At 45.4% G+C, this 13,801-nt stretch overlaps 1 protein-coding gene across 1 annotated transcript; it reads right to left on the bottom strand.

Moving 5' to 3' along the window:
• Window positions 1-472: 472 nt before the first annotated feature.
• Window positions 473-1,960, bottom strand: LOC311185375 (uncharacterized protein C12orf71 homolog; the record flags this gene model as incomplete). The annotated part of the gene is made up of 2 exons (XM_084256007.1): window positions 1,096-1,960; window positions 473-775 (listed from the first exon to the last, which is right to left on the bottom strand). The coding sequence occupies exons 1-2, from the start codon at window positions 1,747-1,749 to the stop codon at window positions 473-475; spliced, it is 957 nt and encodes a 318-aa protein (XP_084112133.1). The 5' UTR covers window positions 1,750-1,960.
• Between the last annotated feature and the right edge of the window lie 11,841 nt (window positions 1,961-13,801).

Below are 13,801 nucleotides of genomic sequence, written 5' to 3'. Positions count from 1 at the left end.
TTGAGATGTGAAGTGGTGCTCTTCCAGTTATATAGTCTTGTAACCAAATGGCCCACCAGTAGCATTTAACTTAAAAAAAAAAAAAATCTTAATTCGCCCATCCAAAATCCCATCTCTCAGCCACCGAGGATTATTATAGTTTCTAATACTTCCCTTCGCGCCTGTAAATAACAGCCACTTAACAGATGATGCTAGTTATCATCTGGATGACAGAACCAAAAACATTAAAATGCGTAAAACAAGTAATAGAGGGTGAAACATAGTAGGAAAGGGGAGAGGAGGGAAAAGAATAGCTTCAGGTGAGAAAGAATGACAATGCTTGGACTTGCCGAGAGCACATTTCAGTTTCCTCGACCACATCTGAGTCCAGGGGGCCTTAGAAAGAGCAAGAGATGGATAGCAAGACTATTTGTTTTGTTTATTTGGGGGGAAATTACCTTCTGGGAAATAATGAACGGGGCTATGAAAAAGCTTAAAAATCGGGCAATACAGACTGTCCTATTTCAAGGGATTCCTGAGGTTGGATTCGCTTGCCTCTATGAAAGAGTCTTCTCTTTTGTGGTAGCTGATGGGGGTTTTTGGGGGCCTGGTCAGGCTGCCCTCTCCCTGGAAGTGAGGAGAGGACTTGTCGCCAGAGCCAGCGGAAGACCCACCTGAAGTTCAGGCAGGACCCGGTCTGTGTGTGGCCCTGGGCATCCTCCCGCTCCAGCTGACCTGATGAAAGCGAGGACTCCCTGATGCTTGTTCTTTGGTTTCCAGTGGCCTGACTTGACCTCTGCCAAGAAAACGAGTGATGAGTCAGAGAGGTGCCCCTGGACTGCAGTGGAGTCGATGGTGAGCCATGTCTGGGACTCCGGTTCTCTTGCTCAAAAAACCTCTAGTGTTTTAATACTGATCAGTACTTACATGCATCCATGGCAGGAGGGCAGTGCTTTCCTACTCCCTACTCTCCCTCCTATTTCCTCTTCAGCCCCACCCTGACCCCTTTCCTTGCTGTTATCAGTCATCCAGGTGGTTCTGCTCCCCATGTTTCACTTACTCCCCGCTTCCCTTGGGCCTGTCCCCTGCTTGCCTGGGATGCATCTGTGTGCTCACCACAACAAATTCCTGCTCCTGGAGCCATGAAAACCTCTGAGGAGGCTGCATAACCTCTTCCTTTTCCAGTGGGTTGAGGTTGGACAGATCTTGACAAACATTGTGTTCCTGATGGCTGGTCTGGACCATATCTGGAAGGGAACTGCTGGACAGCTGGGAATCTTCCTCCAGAGCAGATTCAGGGAACACAGAGACATCATCTTCTTCATCTTTCAGATTTTCTAGAAATCTGTCAAGCTTTTGCACAAGATTATGGAGTTTGCTGAGAGTCAGTTGTGTCCCCCTGTTAGGATGCTTTTCTACCCACTGGGTGTCTCTGATTTGGTCCAAATGAGCTATGGGGTCTGCATGGTGAGCTCCCACATCAATATCCCAGGCCAGACTGATGCTTAGTTTGCAGAACTGCTCTGGGCTGTCCTGAACTTGGTCTCGTTTCCCTACAAGTCTCCCTGCCCCTTCAGTCCACCATGTCCCTTGAATCGGAGGGACAAAGGGCAGGATCAAGGGACCCTCAGATGACGTGTCTTCATAGGAGATTGTGTTCTCATAGGAGATGTCCTCACAGGGGAAGTGGCCCACAGAGAGGCTCAGGTTTGATTCTGAGCTGCAATCTTCCATGTCAGTAGGGTTGCTTCTGCTGGAAGAATGTGCCATGTAGTTGCCAGCTCCAATCTCAGTTTTCCCTTATCTCAGGAAGCTTCAACAGAAAAAAAAAAAAAGTGGGATTCAGGAGAAGGAAAGGGGAGTCCTGACAGCTCAGCCACAACATCATCCTCCCCTTTCCTATCTGGAACTCGTATTCTGATGAAGTCTGTCCTCTTTGTTCAATTTCGAGCAAAGGACAAAAGAGGCAGCCCTCCCCCATAAAAATTCATGTAACAACCCTCTCTACTATGCATTCCACCACGTGCCTCCCATATTCTGTCTTAGCTGCAGTTCAAATAATTTGTATTATAAACAAAAAGGGATACCGCAGAATTTTTAAAATACAGAGAAGGATAAAGGTGAAAATAGACATGTGATCCCCCCATCCAGAGGTAATGGTAACCTTCCTGGGCGCATTTGGTGGGTTTCCTTATTATCTTTTCTTATATGTGCATGCATGTACATGCCATGTGTACATATAGGTGCACATCCACACATGAGAAGTGCATGTGAATGTCACATCAGTGGTTGAAACTGAGCTTTTCTGATTATGGCACATCCCCCAGTAAACATGCATATGGTAGTTCTGTCCTTTTTAATGACTTACTAAGGACTGCTAGGTGGTAGTTATTGTTTCAGTAACTAAATTCTCAATGAACTGTCCATAAATCTCTTTGTATTCCCATATGTGAGTTAAATGGATCCAAGACCTCAGATAAACTAAAAGACTCCTTTCCAAAAACATGTAGGTAGCCCAGTAGAAGCCTAGCTTCCCGCCCCCCGCATCGGGTGGACCTTACCAGTCCAGCTGTGTCTACAATGCCCAGTACGTCTGTGTGGTGGGGAACTCACAGCTGTGCACATGTACCCTCCCTCACATGCACACGTCACCACCTGCCAGGGCCTGCTCCTGAGCCATAAGCTAGGGACCTTAGTTAAAAATCCTTCGCATCCTGAGTCTCAGTGGCTGAAAGTCCAACTGCCAGAAGACTGTGTTCTGGGACTGTTGGTTACCATGGCAACACGAGGACCCATGTTATAATCAGAAATTTGCAATGAGGGGAGAAAAGGGTTGAAAGCCACAAGCGCTGTCCCCTTGCTGCCTGGGCATCCTCTCTCCACACCCACGGGCTGAAGAGGATCCCTGCGGAGGGAAGAGGCCAGCGTAGCGGTGGCCACTGCTGCCTTGTCATGTGGGTGCCTGAGGCGGTTCCTGTCTGAGGAATGTAGAGCCTGTTGGGTGAGGCGAACATAAAGAGCTTATTTTAGGACAGCACGGTAAGTGCAGCACCAAAGCTTAAAAATAATGTAGGGAGGATGGGAGAGGGAACAGAGACCCCTTACTCAGCCGAGGTCCAGCTGAGGGGGTGCAGAGAGGCTCCTGTTGGGGGGAGTAGAAGTGAGTGGAGTAAAAAGTGGGTGGCGTTGAGGAGAAAGCCTGGCTGAGCGGGGACACTGTGTGAGAAACAGCCAGTGGTGGGGAAGAGCAAGCGTGATCTGGTCAACGGGGTCAGCAGGAAGGTGGAAGGCTATCTCCCCTGGGAGGGGACTGTCAGCCATAGTGAATGGTGCTATTTCCTGAGGAGGCCTCCTTCTAGGCCATTCAGAATAGACTGAAATATTTGACATGGTTTAAACAGATGAAACTTCCAATTGATCTGGCAGGATAGACGTTACTGGTCCACTTAAATGAGAAGGGAGTCAGTGGCTTTGCTCCAGGTGGAGAGACAAGCGAGAAGAGATGAAATGGTAGCAGTGGATCCAGACAGCACTTCAGAGATGCCTGAGAGGGACGCAGTGAAAAGAGGGAATGGCATGGAAGTCAGCTCCCCCTGCCCCCAATAAAATAGACAGGGCGTTCATTCAGGGGGAGAGTTTCAAAGTAGAAAAGAATGATTCTGTGAAGAGAGACAGTTTCATGCCTGGGCAGAGGGGCGGGTTGCAGGGAGTACGTGATTCCCTGATGTTAAAGGAGAAAGTGAAGATGGAGAATGATAGAGTGCCTGGTTGAGTGGCTTCATTTTCTGCTTTGAGTTTCCCAACTATGAGTCTGCCTTCTGCTGGGATTGTCTGGATTTTTTTACACCAGTTCTGTTCACTAGATCTCTACCCTTGTTCTCTTTGGTCCCAAATTAACAGCCTCTTCAGTGCCACGTGGTGTCTTGGTCCTTCTAGAACTGGAGCTATGGTTTTCCTTGTCCTCTTCTTCCCTGAGTGGTCTCCAAGCCCCCCCACTTCCCTGGCTGCCCTTCCCTAGACTTCAATCAGTGGCCCTTTCCTGATGGCATCATGAGATTACTTGGGGGCTCAACAGGTCCAGTTTGGCCACTTTGCCTTCACTGTTCCAGTGTTCCTAGCAGGTACTTCGAAAGTGGAGGTGCTGGATCTTTCATTGTCTGCGGGTGTGTGATTTTGAGGACAAGTGTGAGACAAGAAAGCTCTCTATCCATAGGCCAAATCAAAAAAACTTTTCTAAGCGCAAAATCATCTTGGCAGATGTAGTTAAACCTGCAGTCTGGTTGGAACTTCACAGCCAGGGACCCTGTTTGCAGGCATTGCAGTGATGGTGGCAAGAGAGCAGGGCATCTGCTCTGAGTTCCCAGGAACAGTGAATGTGGCTTTGGTTTGCTTTTGGTCACTTTCTAAAAGATTTTGATTTTTAAATAGCATTAAAAGTAATCATAAAGTTTTTATAATCGTTGAAACTGGGCATAAATTTAAATGAGTATGTGCACACACACCCACACTTGCACATATGCACACACTTATACCACATAGTGTACACACCACTCACATACATAAACCCACACACATAAACCCACGGCCACACACTTAGTACACACCACACACACACACTGAGTTGACCCGTGAACAACTTGGGGGTTAAGATCACTGACCGCCTCCCCATTCCATACACAGTCAAAACCCCTGTATAATATTTGACTTGCTGAGAACTTTAATAGCCTGCTGTTGCCCAGAAGTCTTAAGGTAACATGAGCTGTCGGTCACACATATTTTGCATTTCCTGCTCATAAAGTAAAAGCAGGTCATCTTAAAGTCTTCACCCTCGTGTTCTTCACACTGAGCAGGAGCTGGAGGAGCAGGGGGAGGACAGGAGGAATAGGAGGAGTACCTGGCCTTGTTGTCTCTGGGGTGGCAGAGGACAAGCAGTTGGGCAGAGCAGGAGAGTCAGTGCCCTGTGAGACATTTTGCTTTTCATTCCCCGAAAGTGCTCCTATATGGGGCCGACCTTTCTTCCAGCGCTTGCTGTAGTTTCCGTGCCCGTATCTGAGATGTGATGGGCATCACGAGGCAGCCCTGAGCAACCTGGCCCTGCTGCAGAGGGTCTCCTATTACTTTCTGACCCTGCCCTTTCCACCTCTCTTCTCCTCATCTGGCTCTGGTTCTCAAGCTCGGGTCTCCATTACAGTGTCTGGTGAGGTGTCCGTCTGCAGAGAGTTGGAACCACGTAGTTCAGACCTGTCTTGTCAAAGGGCGGGCTGTTTATACGTATGTGTATACATTTCATTTTAAATATATTGCTCAGTTGTGAAAGTCCTTGATACCCACTTCTTTCTGTCCCAGGAAAAGGATCATAACTGTCAAGTCTGATGTGTTTTCATTCACACAGGAGTTTTCTTTGCTGAAGCGTCATGAATTAGCCACAACACATGTCATCCTCGGGATACCCTGTGGAGCAGTACGGTTAATTCTAATGGGACTTAGCTTTCATCTCTAATTAAACAGACCAGGGGATTTACATTTGGATGCTCTTTTCTTTTAGGCCTTGATTTGACTTGCTGGGCCAACTTCTTGGATCACAGTTATATTATCTAAATACCTTTCTTCTTGAAGCAAAAGCATCCATAATAAAGTTTCTGGAAGTTCCAAAAAAAAAAAAAAAGTCATGAATTTACAGTGTTTTAGGCCTGAAGCCAGTAATAATAACTTTAGAAACTAGAACACCCATTTGACTTGATGGGATTTGGAACCCAAATTTTATAGAGTAGGAAGTTTCTAATTTGGAAGTTAAGCTAGAGTGATGGTTGATTTTAATGTCAGCTTGTCTGGGCTGGACCATGGGCTACCAGGTTATTTGGTGGAACTTTAATCCTGGGTGTGTCTGTAAGGGTGCTTCTGGGTAAGATTAAGTAGCATTTGCACACAGAGAAGGTTGTCCTCACTAACGTGGGTGGGTCTCATGCAATCTTTGGAAGGTCTGGATTGAGCTATTGATCAAAACCCGATAAGGGGAATCGGGCTCTTTGCCCAAGTGTCTTGAGCTGGGAGGTGGCTCCTCTCCTGCCTCCAGGCTTAGACTACACTTGACTTCATCAGCTCCCCTGGTCCTTAGGCCTTTGAACATGGACTAGACCTACAGTCCTGGCTCTCCAGCTTGCAGACAACCTCAATCACCATACAAATGAACTCATTCCTTAGAACTTAGAATAAGTTTCTTCTTTTGTTCTTTGAAGTTATGAGCTCTTTCACAAGATACGGACCCTGTGACCTGAGGTGTTGAGGACACAGCGTCATTTGTGCCGTAGTCTTGCTGATAATGCATAATCTCAGCCTCATAATGAGACAGTAGCAGACAAGCCCCAATTGTGAGATGTTCAACAAAATAACTTGACAAGTGTCAAGGTTTTAAGCAAGAAAAGATTGACAGTTGCAGATGGCAAGTGGTGGCCAAGTGCCTCGGGGCTCTAGGTCAGGAGTTGGAACAGAGAAGGGACATGATGGGAAAACCGGGCTGTGCCAGTGAGGTCTTTATTTGCGTTAATAGAACTCTCCCAAAGCTAATTTCCTGACCTGCTTGTTGTCCTGGGTTTGTGTAAGATGTAATTAGGAGGGGAATCTACAGATTGTGTGTACACCTTATCCCCAAGTCCAAAATTGGGTCCATGTCATTTTAAAAAGAGTACATAAAAGCATAGTGAATGATGTAACAAATGTGTAAACTTACAACTCGGTTTGGCCAAGTCTACACATTTAGTCCTACTCTTTTGCCTTTTTTAAAAAAAGAAAAAAAAACATTCTTTATAAAAGTCCCCTTCCTCCTCGCCCCCACCAACTTCTCCCATGTTTACTGTCCTCAGCTTGATGTTAATTTATCTCATGCATATTTAATAACATTTTTCATATTAATATATTGTTTTACCTTTGGAGACAAAGACTGATGTAAATGTGAATTGATTTAATGCTGCTGCACCACACACTTACAGGAGATTAAGCTGTTAAACTTCATGGTGTGTTTATCTTACCACAGGAACAAAGGAAATGGAGGGGGAGAAGCTCCTATAGTGGAATGCCAGTGAGGCTTAATGGAAGAGGCTGAAGTGCCCTTCTTTCCATCGCCTGTTCTGTTTAATCAGAATTACTGTGACAAGGACATCCTTTTTGCAAACCCAATTCTTAACTGAAACATTTTTGCAGTGTTTATTTTGGGGGGTGGAGAGAGGACAGGTCTAGCTTCTGATGCTGTGTTTACATGTCCAGTCCCAAACAGGCAAGGCTTTGTCAGTGCTCACGGACTTACTAAAGGAGGGTGGGGATGAAGAGAGTGTGTTTGGATGGAGGCCAAGATCAGGGTGAACCAGCTGCTGCACTGTCAGGGACCTGTCATCCACAGGACTGCACTCTGAGTTGTGTTTTGATCATCACTTGTGCAGCTCACAGCACCCCCATCAGCTGCCAGAGCCCATTCACCCTCTGGGGCTGGGTTCCTGCTGTCCAGACCTGTCCTCCACAGGTGTGTGTCTATCAGGGGTCGATGGATTTGTCATGAGTCGCGGTGGATGGGATGACAGGTTCTTCCACACAGCTCTCCTAGGGCGAATTCTTCCATACTCATTTAGTGGCCAGTATGCACAGAAATACCACTCACCTTGTTTTGAAAGCTCCAGAACTGTGCCATCCATCAGAATGCCACTGGTCACACACACAGTTACTAGTAAATGAGAAATGCACTTCTTCGCTCACCCAGCCACATTTCAGGCACTTGGTGACCACCTGTGACCAGGTGCTTCCTGGTTCTGTGAGGCAGGGCTGCTCCAGAAAGTCTGTCTGCTCTGTCCTTTTTTGCATTTGGATTCCACTCTGAGCAAATAAAAGTGTCATCAGCAGGAGCTGGGTCAATAGTCTAGCCTCAGGCATTCACTGACCTTCTTGTCAGGGCCATGTGACAACGTCGTCGTCCTCCGAAGTATCTACAAATGGGAATTGGCAGCTGAGAGCACCACTTTGAAATGCTGATCACTGGGTCCGGCAGGTTCCTATATTCAGGTTATGCAACATGGGACTATCTGCCCCGTACTTGCAGCCCTGCATGGGCAGCAGCTGCTGGGCGGGAAGAAAGCCTTAGGCTCTGAGCATCTTCCGAGATGAACACGGTCAACTCGATCATCAGTTTACACGAGCTGATCATTCTGGTGCTAACTTCCCAGAGTACAGGTGAGAGAGAATCACCACCTCAGTGTCATTACATCTGTCCACATTGAAATCTTTGTAGAAAGCAACAGTACAGCAGCCCTTGGGTGGATTGCCTCCTTCAGTGTTCCCCACCCATTCCAGTAGCATTTGTAGGTATTAAGCTCTTCTTGGGCTTGGTTGAATTCTCCACAGTCCTGTGGCTTTTGCATGATGGAGTCAGCTGATTATTTCTTAAGTGAGAACTAAATGTCCACCGTTTGTACAGCTGTTCAACGTGTAAGCGTATTTAGCTTTTCTGGGTTTATTTCTGATCATCAAGTCTCATTCCTACTTCAGGCCAAGGCTGATAGTGGCTCACGCAACAGCAGATCTGTGGTCCTAGCTCTTGTCATCTCCTAGCTCTCTGTTGGAATACTGGCTGTACTTTTTAAGTTTTAAAAATGAATTTAACAACTGTGTGCCTCCCCATTGAGTGTCTACCACATTGCAGGCCACTCCTAGTGACAGCAAGTCCATTCTTAACCTGGCTTTGCTTCATCAACAGCATAGAGACAGTAATGTCTTCCTTTTGTAGAGTTTTGGTATGATTGGAGATGTCTGTGGGATATGCAGCAAATGGTTTACTTTAGTGTGTAATTGAGGAAACCAAAACAGCTTCCTCTTTTGTTGGCATTGCCCCTCTGGGGAAAATGTTTTAATTTTATTTAGAGATTTCAAACACAGATTTGTTCAACCCTGCTCAGGCCTCACAGTTGTGTGTTCTTAATGATCCCATTTGTGTTTGCGTAGTTGTCTGATGGTCTGGCCCAGAGTTGGGCGTTGATCCAGGAAGAGTGTGCATTCCCCCACAGGAACTGATCTTTCTTATATTCTGGAAAGGCAGAAAGATGGTAGGAAGTATCTGAAGAATGAACGTGAATGCCTTTTATAGACAACAATTAAGTTTCATTTAATTGGAAGGGAATTTGAAGAAAAGCAGGATGGCATGGGTGAGCCTGGGGTGGGGGCTGGAGGGAGATTCAGGTTGATTGTATCTGGTTCTCTCCTGGCAGTCATATCTGACATCACGGGTTCCCACAGGGACACATAGCCTAGGGACCAAAGCTGCTGTCCTCTTCCCCTCCCACCTTTAAATGACTTACCCATTGACTGCTTTACATTTCTGTCCAGTTCACCCCCGCCTTTTTTTTTTTTTTTTTAAGCACAGATAAAGCTTTCTCTCTGCTTCCTTGAGGCTAAAGAAAATTCAGAGCTCCCCACCTCTGCCTGAGACTGTGAATGCAGGCTGTTGTGTGTCTGCACAGCGTCTCCATTCAATTACGGACCACTTGTGCAAGGCTCCATTTGTTACCCAGAATGCATCTGTGGGGCACCTCCCAGCTTAGGAACTGGTTAATTATGACATTGGTTTATGAGGAAGCGGTCAGGACAGGCTTTTTAAAATCTTCTGAAGTTAAAATAACTTTTTAAAAACTATAAAAACAATACAAAATGATTATAGGAAATTTGAATATACAAGACAAAAAAGGGCAGGGGGTGAGGTATATTTTTAAAAGACAACCAGAAGCAAAACTTCAAGAAAGTTGGATGAACTTTCTTAAATTAGAACTAGAAATTGGATGAGTGGCTGACAGGAGCTGGGGGTGCGTGAATGGTATGTGCTACACTGAACAGAAATCTTCTTGTCTCTTTACAAGGAATCTATATCAGCACTGTCCTTAAGTAAAAATGAAATTTGAGGCACTAATGTAAACCAGTAACTTTTAATTTTCTAATGGGTACATCAAAAAAGAAACAAAAAAGAAAAGAATGTTGTCATTTTATCATACCATCAGGAAATTATTAAGCGATCCGTGTTCCTAACCAAGCCTTGGATGCCAGAGTGCCCTGTCACACAGCATCTGATTTCCAACTCATCACATTTCAAGGGCTTGGGAGCTGCACTTGGCAACAGGTCAGCGCTGTTTTGATGGTGATAGGCCTGTACATTTATCAAAACTCAACGAACAGTATACCTAAGAAAGGGTGTTTTGTACTCTGTGTAACTAAAACCTTAATATGGGAAGAAACAAAAGCATTTTCCTGATAATAAGAACGAGGTTCCTTCCATGAAGACCTATTACAGTTACCCTTTTAAATCTCTGGAATGGAATTTGGTAATTTTTTTCTTAAAGTAAAAGTTAAGGGTATCTATTAGAATTGCCTGAGACTAGCAATTTTCGTAGACTGAAGATGAGTGTGTCTGTTTTTTCTATTACACAGTTTACTTTAGAAAGGACTGGTGAAATTTTAATTAGACAGTAACGTTTTTAAGAAGGGATTTGTGTGCGACTGACAAAATAAAGCCAGCATGAGTTGGTTGGGGAAAGCCCATCGCTAACTTCAGGAAAGACATCCTCGTTACTCCTGTGCACTGCCTCATCTTAAGGGATTTAACAATCTCTTGTCTCTGAACTTCCATCTGCCTCTTTTACTCAGCTCTGTAGGAACTATTTTGACTGGCTCTGTTGTGTCTGTGGTATTTGGGGGTGGGGTTGGGCGTGGGGTTCCTGTACCCAGTTGTGAGTTGGAGGCTGAGGGCGGTTGGTTGTAGGGGAGCAGGCTGAGCTTTGGTAATGAAAGCCAGGACATACTCTTGGCTGGGGGACCATGTGTCCCTACTTATAAATAACAGTTGCCACTTGGCAGCTAATTTGGTCTTTTCTTTTTACACTTAAAAGTCCCTGTTTAAATTTTGTGGGCGCTAATGTAAACATTAGCCAGTGACAAATGAATAAGGCCAAGAGGAACAGGCAGATGCAATCCTCCAAATGGGTCTTAAATCCCAGAAATCAAGACTGAAGGTAAAAAGGTCAAATTCATTAGGACTGATGAACCACCTCCAACCCTGGAGGTCGGGGGAGACACAAGGACAGGAAGTTGACGAACGATTTGTTGGTTGATTGATTGAGTGAATGAATGAATGAATGATGTAGTTTTCAGAATACATTTAGCAAGTGGACTCCCGGTCCAGAACAGGAGAAGCTTTTCTCATTCTGCTCGTCCCAATTCAGGACTTCCCTCTCTGCTGGATGTTCAGGAAACACAGCGTGATCTAGGTCTGTGCTGTTCCCCAGGTGACCTTCCCCTGCTACAGCTGCGGGCACCTGTCATTGGGTGTGGAGAATGCAGATCTGTGTCCCCAGAAGTGCCCCTGTTTAATGGGCCAGGAGTGGTGCCTGGAATTTGCACCCTCAGCACCACTGCTGGCGGATTCCATCTGGAGAAGCACTGACCTAGAAGGACTTTGCTTAGGTTACCCCTCTGTGCAAGACACCATGACACATTCAAGTGGGTGGCTTGGGTCCATTTGTGCATGTGCTCTCACCCCTCATGGGACAGGCATGTCCTGAGGGAGAGCGAGCCCGTGTGATGGGAAGGAGAAGGAACTGGTGTTGGGCACCTTGAGGGAAGCGTGTGGGGCCCGTAAGGGAGGGTGGATCTTCACCAAGGCAAGGAGCTCTGAAGGATGCCTTTCTTTAGAAACCCCGAGGAAACTTTAACAGGGAAAAAATGAATTAGGAAGGAAGAAATGGACATGGTCTTGGTCAGTGGTCCTGGACTGGAATGTACTGAGGCATAATCTTTGAATTCCCGGGTGGCCCATGTGGATGGGGCGGCAATGTCACCAATCTGACTTTCAGCTACTCTCTGTGCTTCACTCACCCAACCATTTCACTCTGCAAACAAAACATGTTTAAAACTGTCCTCCTGGAAGGCGTTTCTAGACTTATATATCCCCAGGGTGTTAATGGAGAAGATGGTGAATGTGACACTTGGCCTTCCAAGAACATTTGTGCAGTTGGAAACTGGTGGCCCCTCCACGCGCTAGGTGGGGCACCCTGGGTGACCACACAGCCAGATGAGTGGCCCAGACCCCACTTGGTCTGTTTGTCCTATTTAGAAGCAAAATTCTGGACAACTTCTGAAAATACTTCCAGCCCAGTGATTTACTAGTAATAGCAGATACAAAAAGACATTTATATCATGAAGCTCTAGAGGTTGTTCTGGGCCTGATCAGAATAACATGGATATGTCTCTCCATGCCAGCTTGGTTACCTCCATGATCCCGCTCAGTAGGTCTGCCTTGTGGTTAAAGATGAGGGTGATTTCAGCATAGCATGTCTCTACACCCTGAAAGCCGGGCCACATGGTTGCCTACACGGAGCACTTCCACTTGGTAGGACATGTCTGTGCTGGTGTCTTTAAGTATTTGAGACCTGGCAGGAGAAATGGAGGAGGAGACCTAGTTCTTGCTAAGCCCGAGTCACCCACTAGACATTTCAATCGAATGTTTTATTAGGCGGTTTCACTAGTGCGACAAAGCTGTTCTCAAATCCTGGATGACTTTGGGAGGTGTGTTATGTACCTCCTAGTCCTGTGTGAGGTCCTTGCATAAGTCTCTATCTCAGCAAACTCTGAACGGTGATGTTGTGATTTTGCCACTTGTTTTTGTTTCCCTGCTTCTGAATTTAGCTGTGGATTGTCTGTCCTTTGTGTGACATGTGTGGAAAGGGAACCTGGGATTCCCACACGCCCTGTGTTGTTCCTCCTCTCCTTTTATTGAAAAAAGTAAAGGATCTGGTCTCAACATATGAGCTTTTTTATCAACTCTCTTGGTTGTCATTCATAAATACTAGTTGCATAGAGTCAGGAGACCTATCTCTATCCTACTTGTGCTGTTTCTGTTGCTGCCTCATTTCTTTAAATACATACCATCTCTATCCCCTCATCTTCTGTGACTCCATTTTACTAACTCACAGTTGTGACTGTACCCTCTCCTGTGCTCTGTCTCACCGCTCTGCCTGTGAGAGGCTGTTGTCCCATTTTCTCTGTGTGTGTGTGTGTGTGTGTGTTTATGCAGGTGGTTAAAATAAGTATTTTGTCATTTGGTTTGCAAATATTTGGTGAGCCCTTGGTATGCTGGAGATTATGATAGGAAAATAAAATACTTAAAACAATGTTTCGTGGCCAAGGATATTAGAAAATCTAAAGATGTGGGTGAAAAAAATGTAAACTTTTGATTATGGAAATTCTCAAAGATATAAAAATGTAGACTTATTACCCACCTCTGACAACTCTAAGCTAGTGGTTAAACTCCTTTCGTCTGTTCTCATATTTTTTCTCTTCATTGTTTTAAAGCAAATTCCAGATATTAGCTCATCTATATTTTGCTAATCATCTCTGAAAAATAAAGAAACTTTAAAAGATAACTGGTCTGTATCCCAGCTCTCGTATGCATAAATAAATAAATCTTTAAAAAAGATAACTTGTAAAAAAAACTATCGTTCTTCAATAGCAAATACATTGTTCACATTTCCAGTTAATAGCCTCAATATTGTACTTATTTAACAGTTTGACAAATGTTTGTTGTAACCTTCATTCTCACCCCTCTACCCAGACCCCCGGAACTTGTCTGCTTTCCACATTCCCCTGCCTCCAACCCTCGCTTCTCACCATGTTGCCCTTTTCAAATGATTCTCAATTAAATGTGGAGGTTGTAAGAGCAGATTGGAAGCACAAGGGTTTGGACTGGCTCAGTGGGGAGGACGAAAAATGTGATGACAGATACATAGCAGACACTCGGGAA

Source organism: Talpa europaea (assembly GCF_964194135.1).
Source record: "Talpa europaea genome assembly, chromosome: 15".
NCBI lineage: Eukaryota > Metazoa > Chordata > Mammalia > Eulipotyphla > Talpidae > Talpa > Talpa europaea.
The sequence above is the reverse complement of the archived record's forward strand: the minus strand, read 5'-3'. Positions and strand labels throughout refer to the sequence as shown.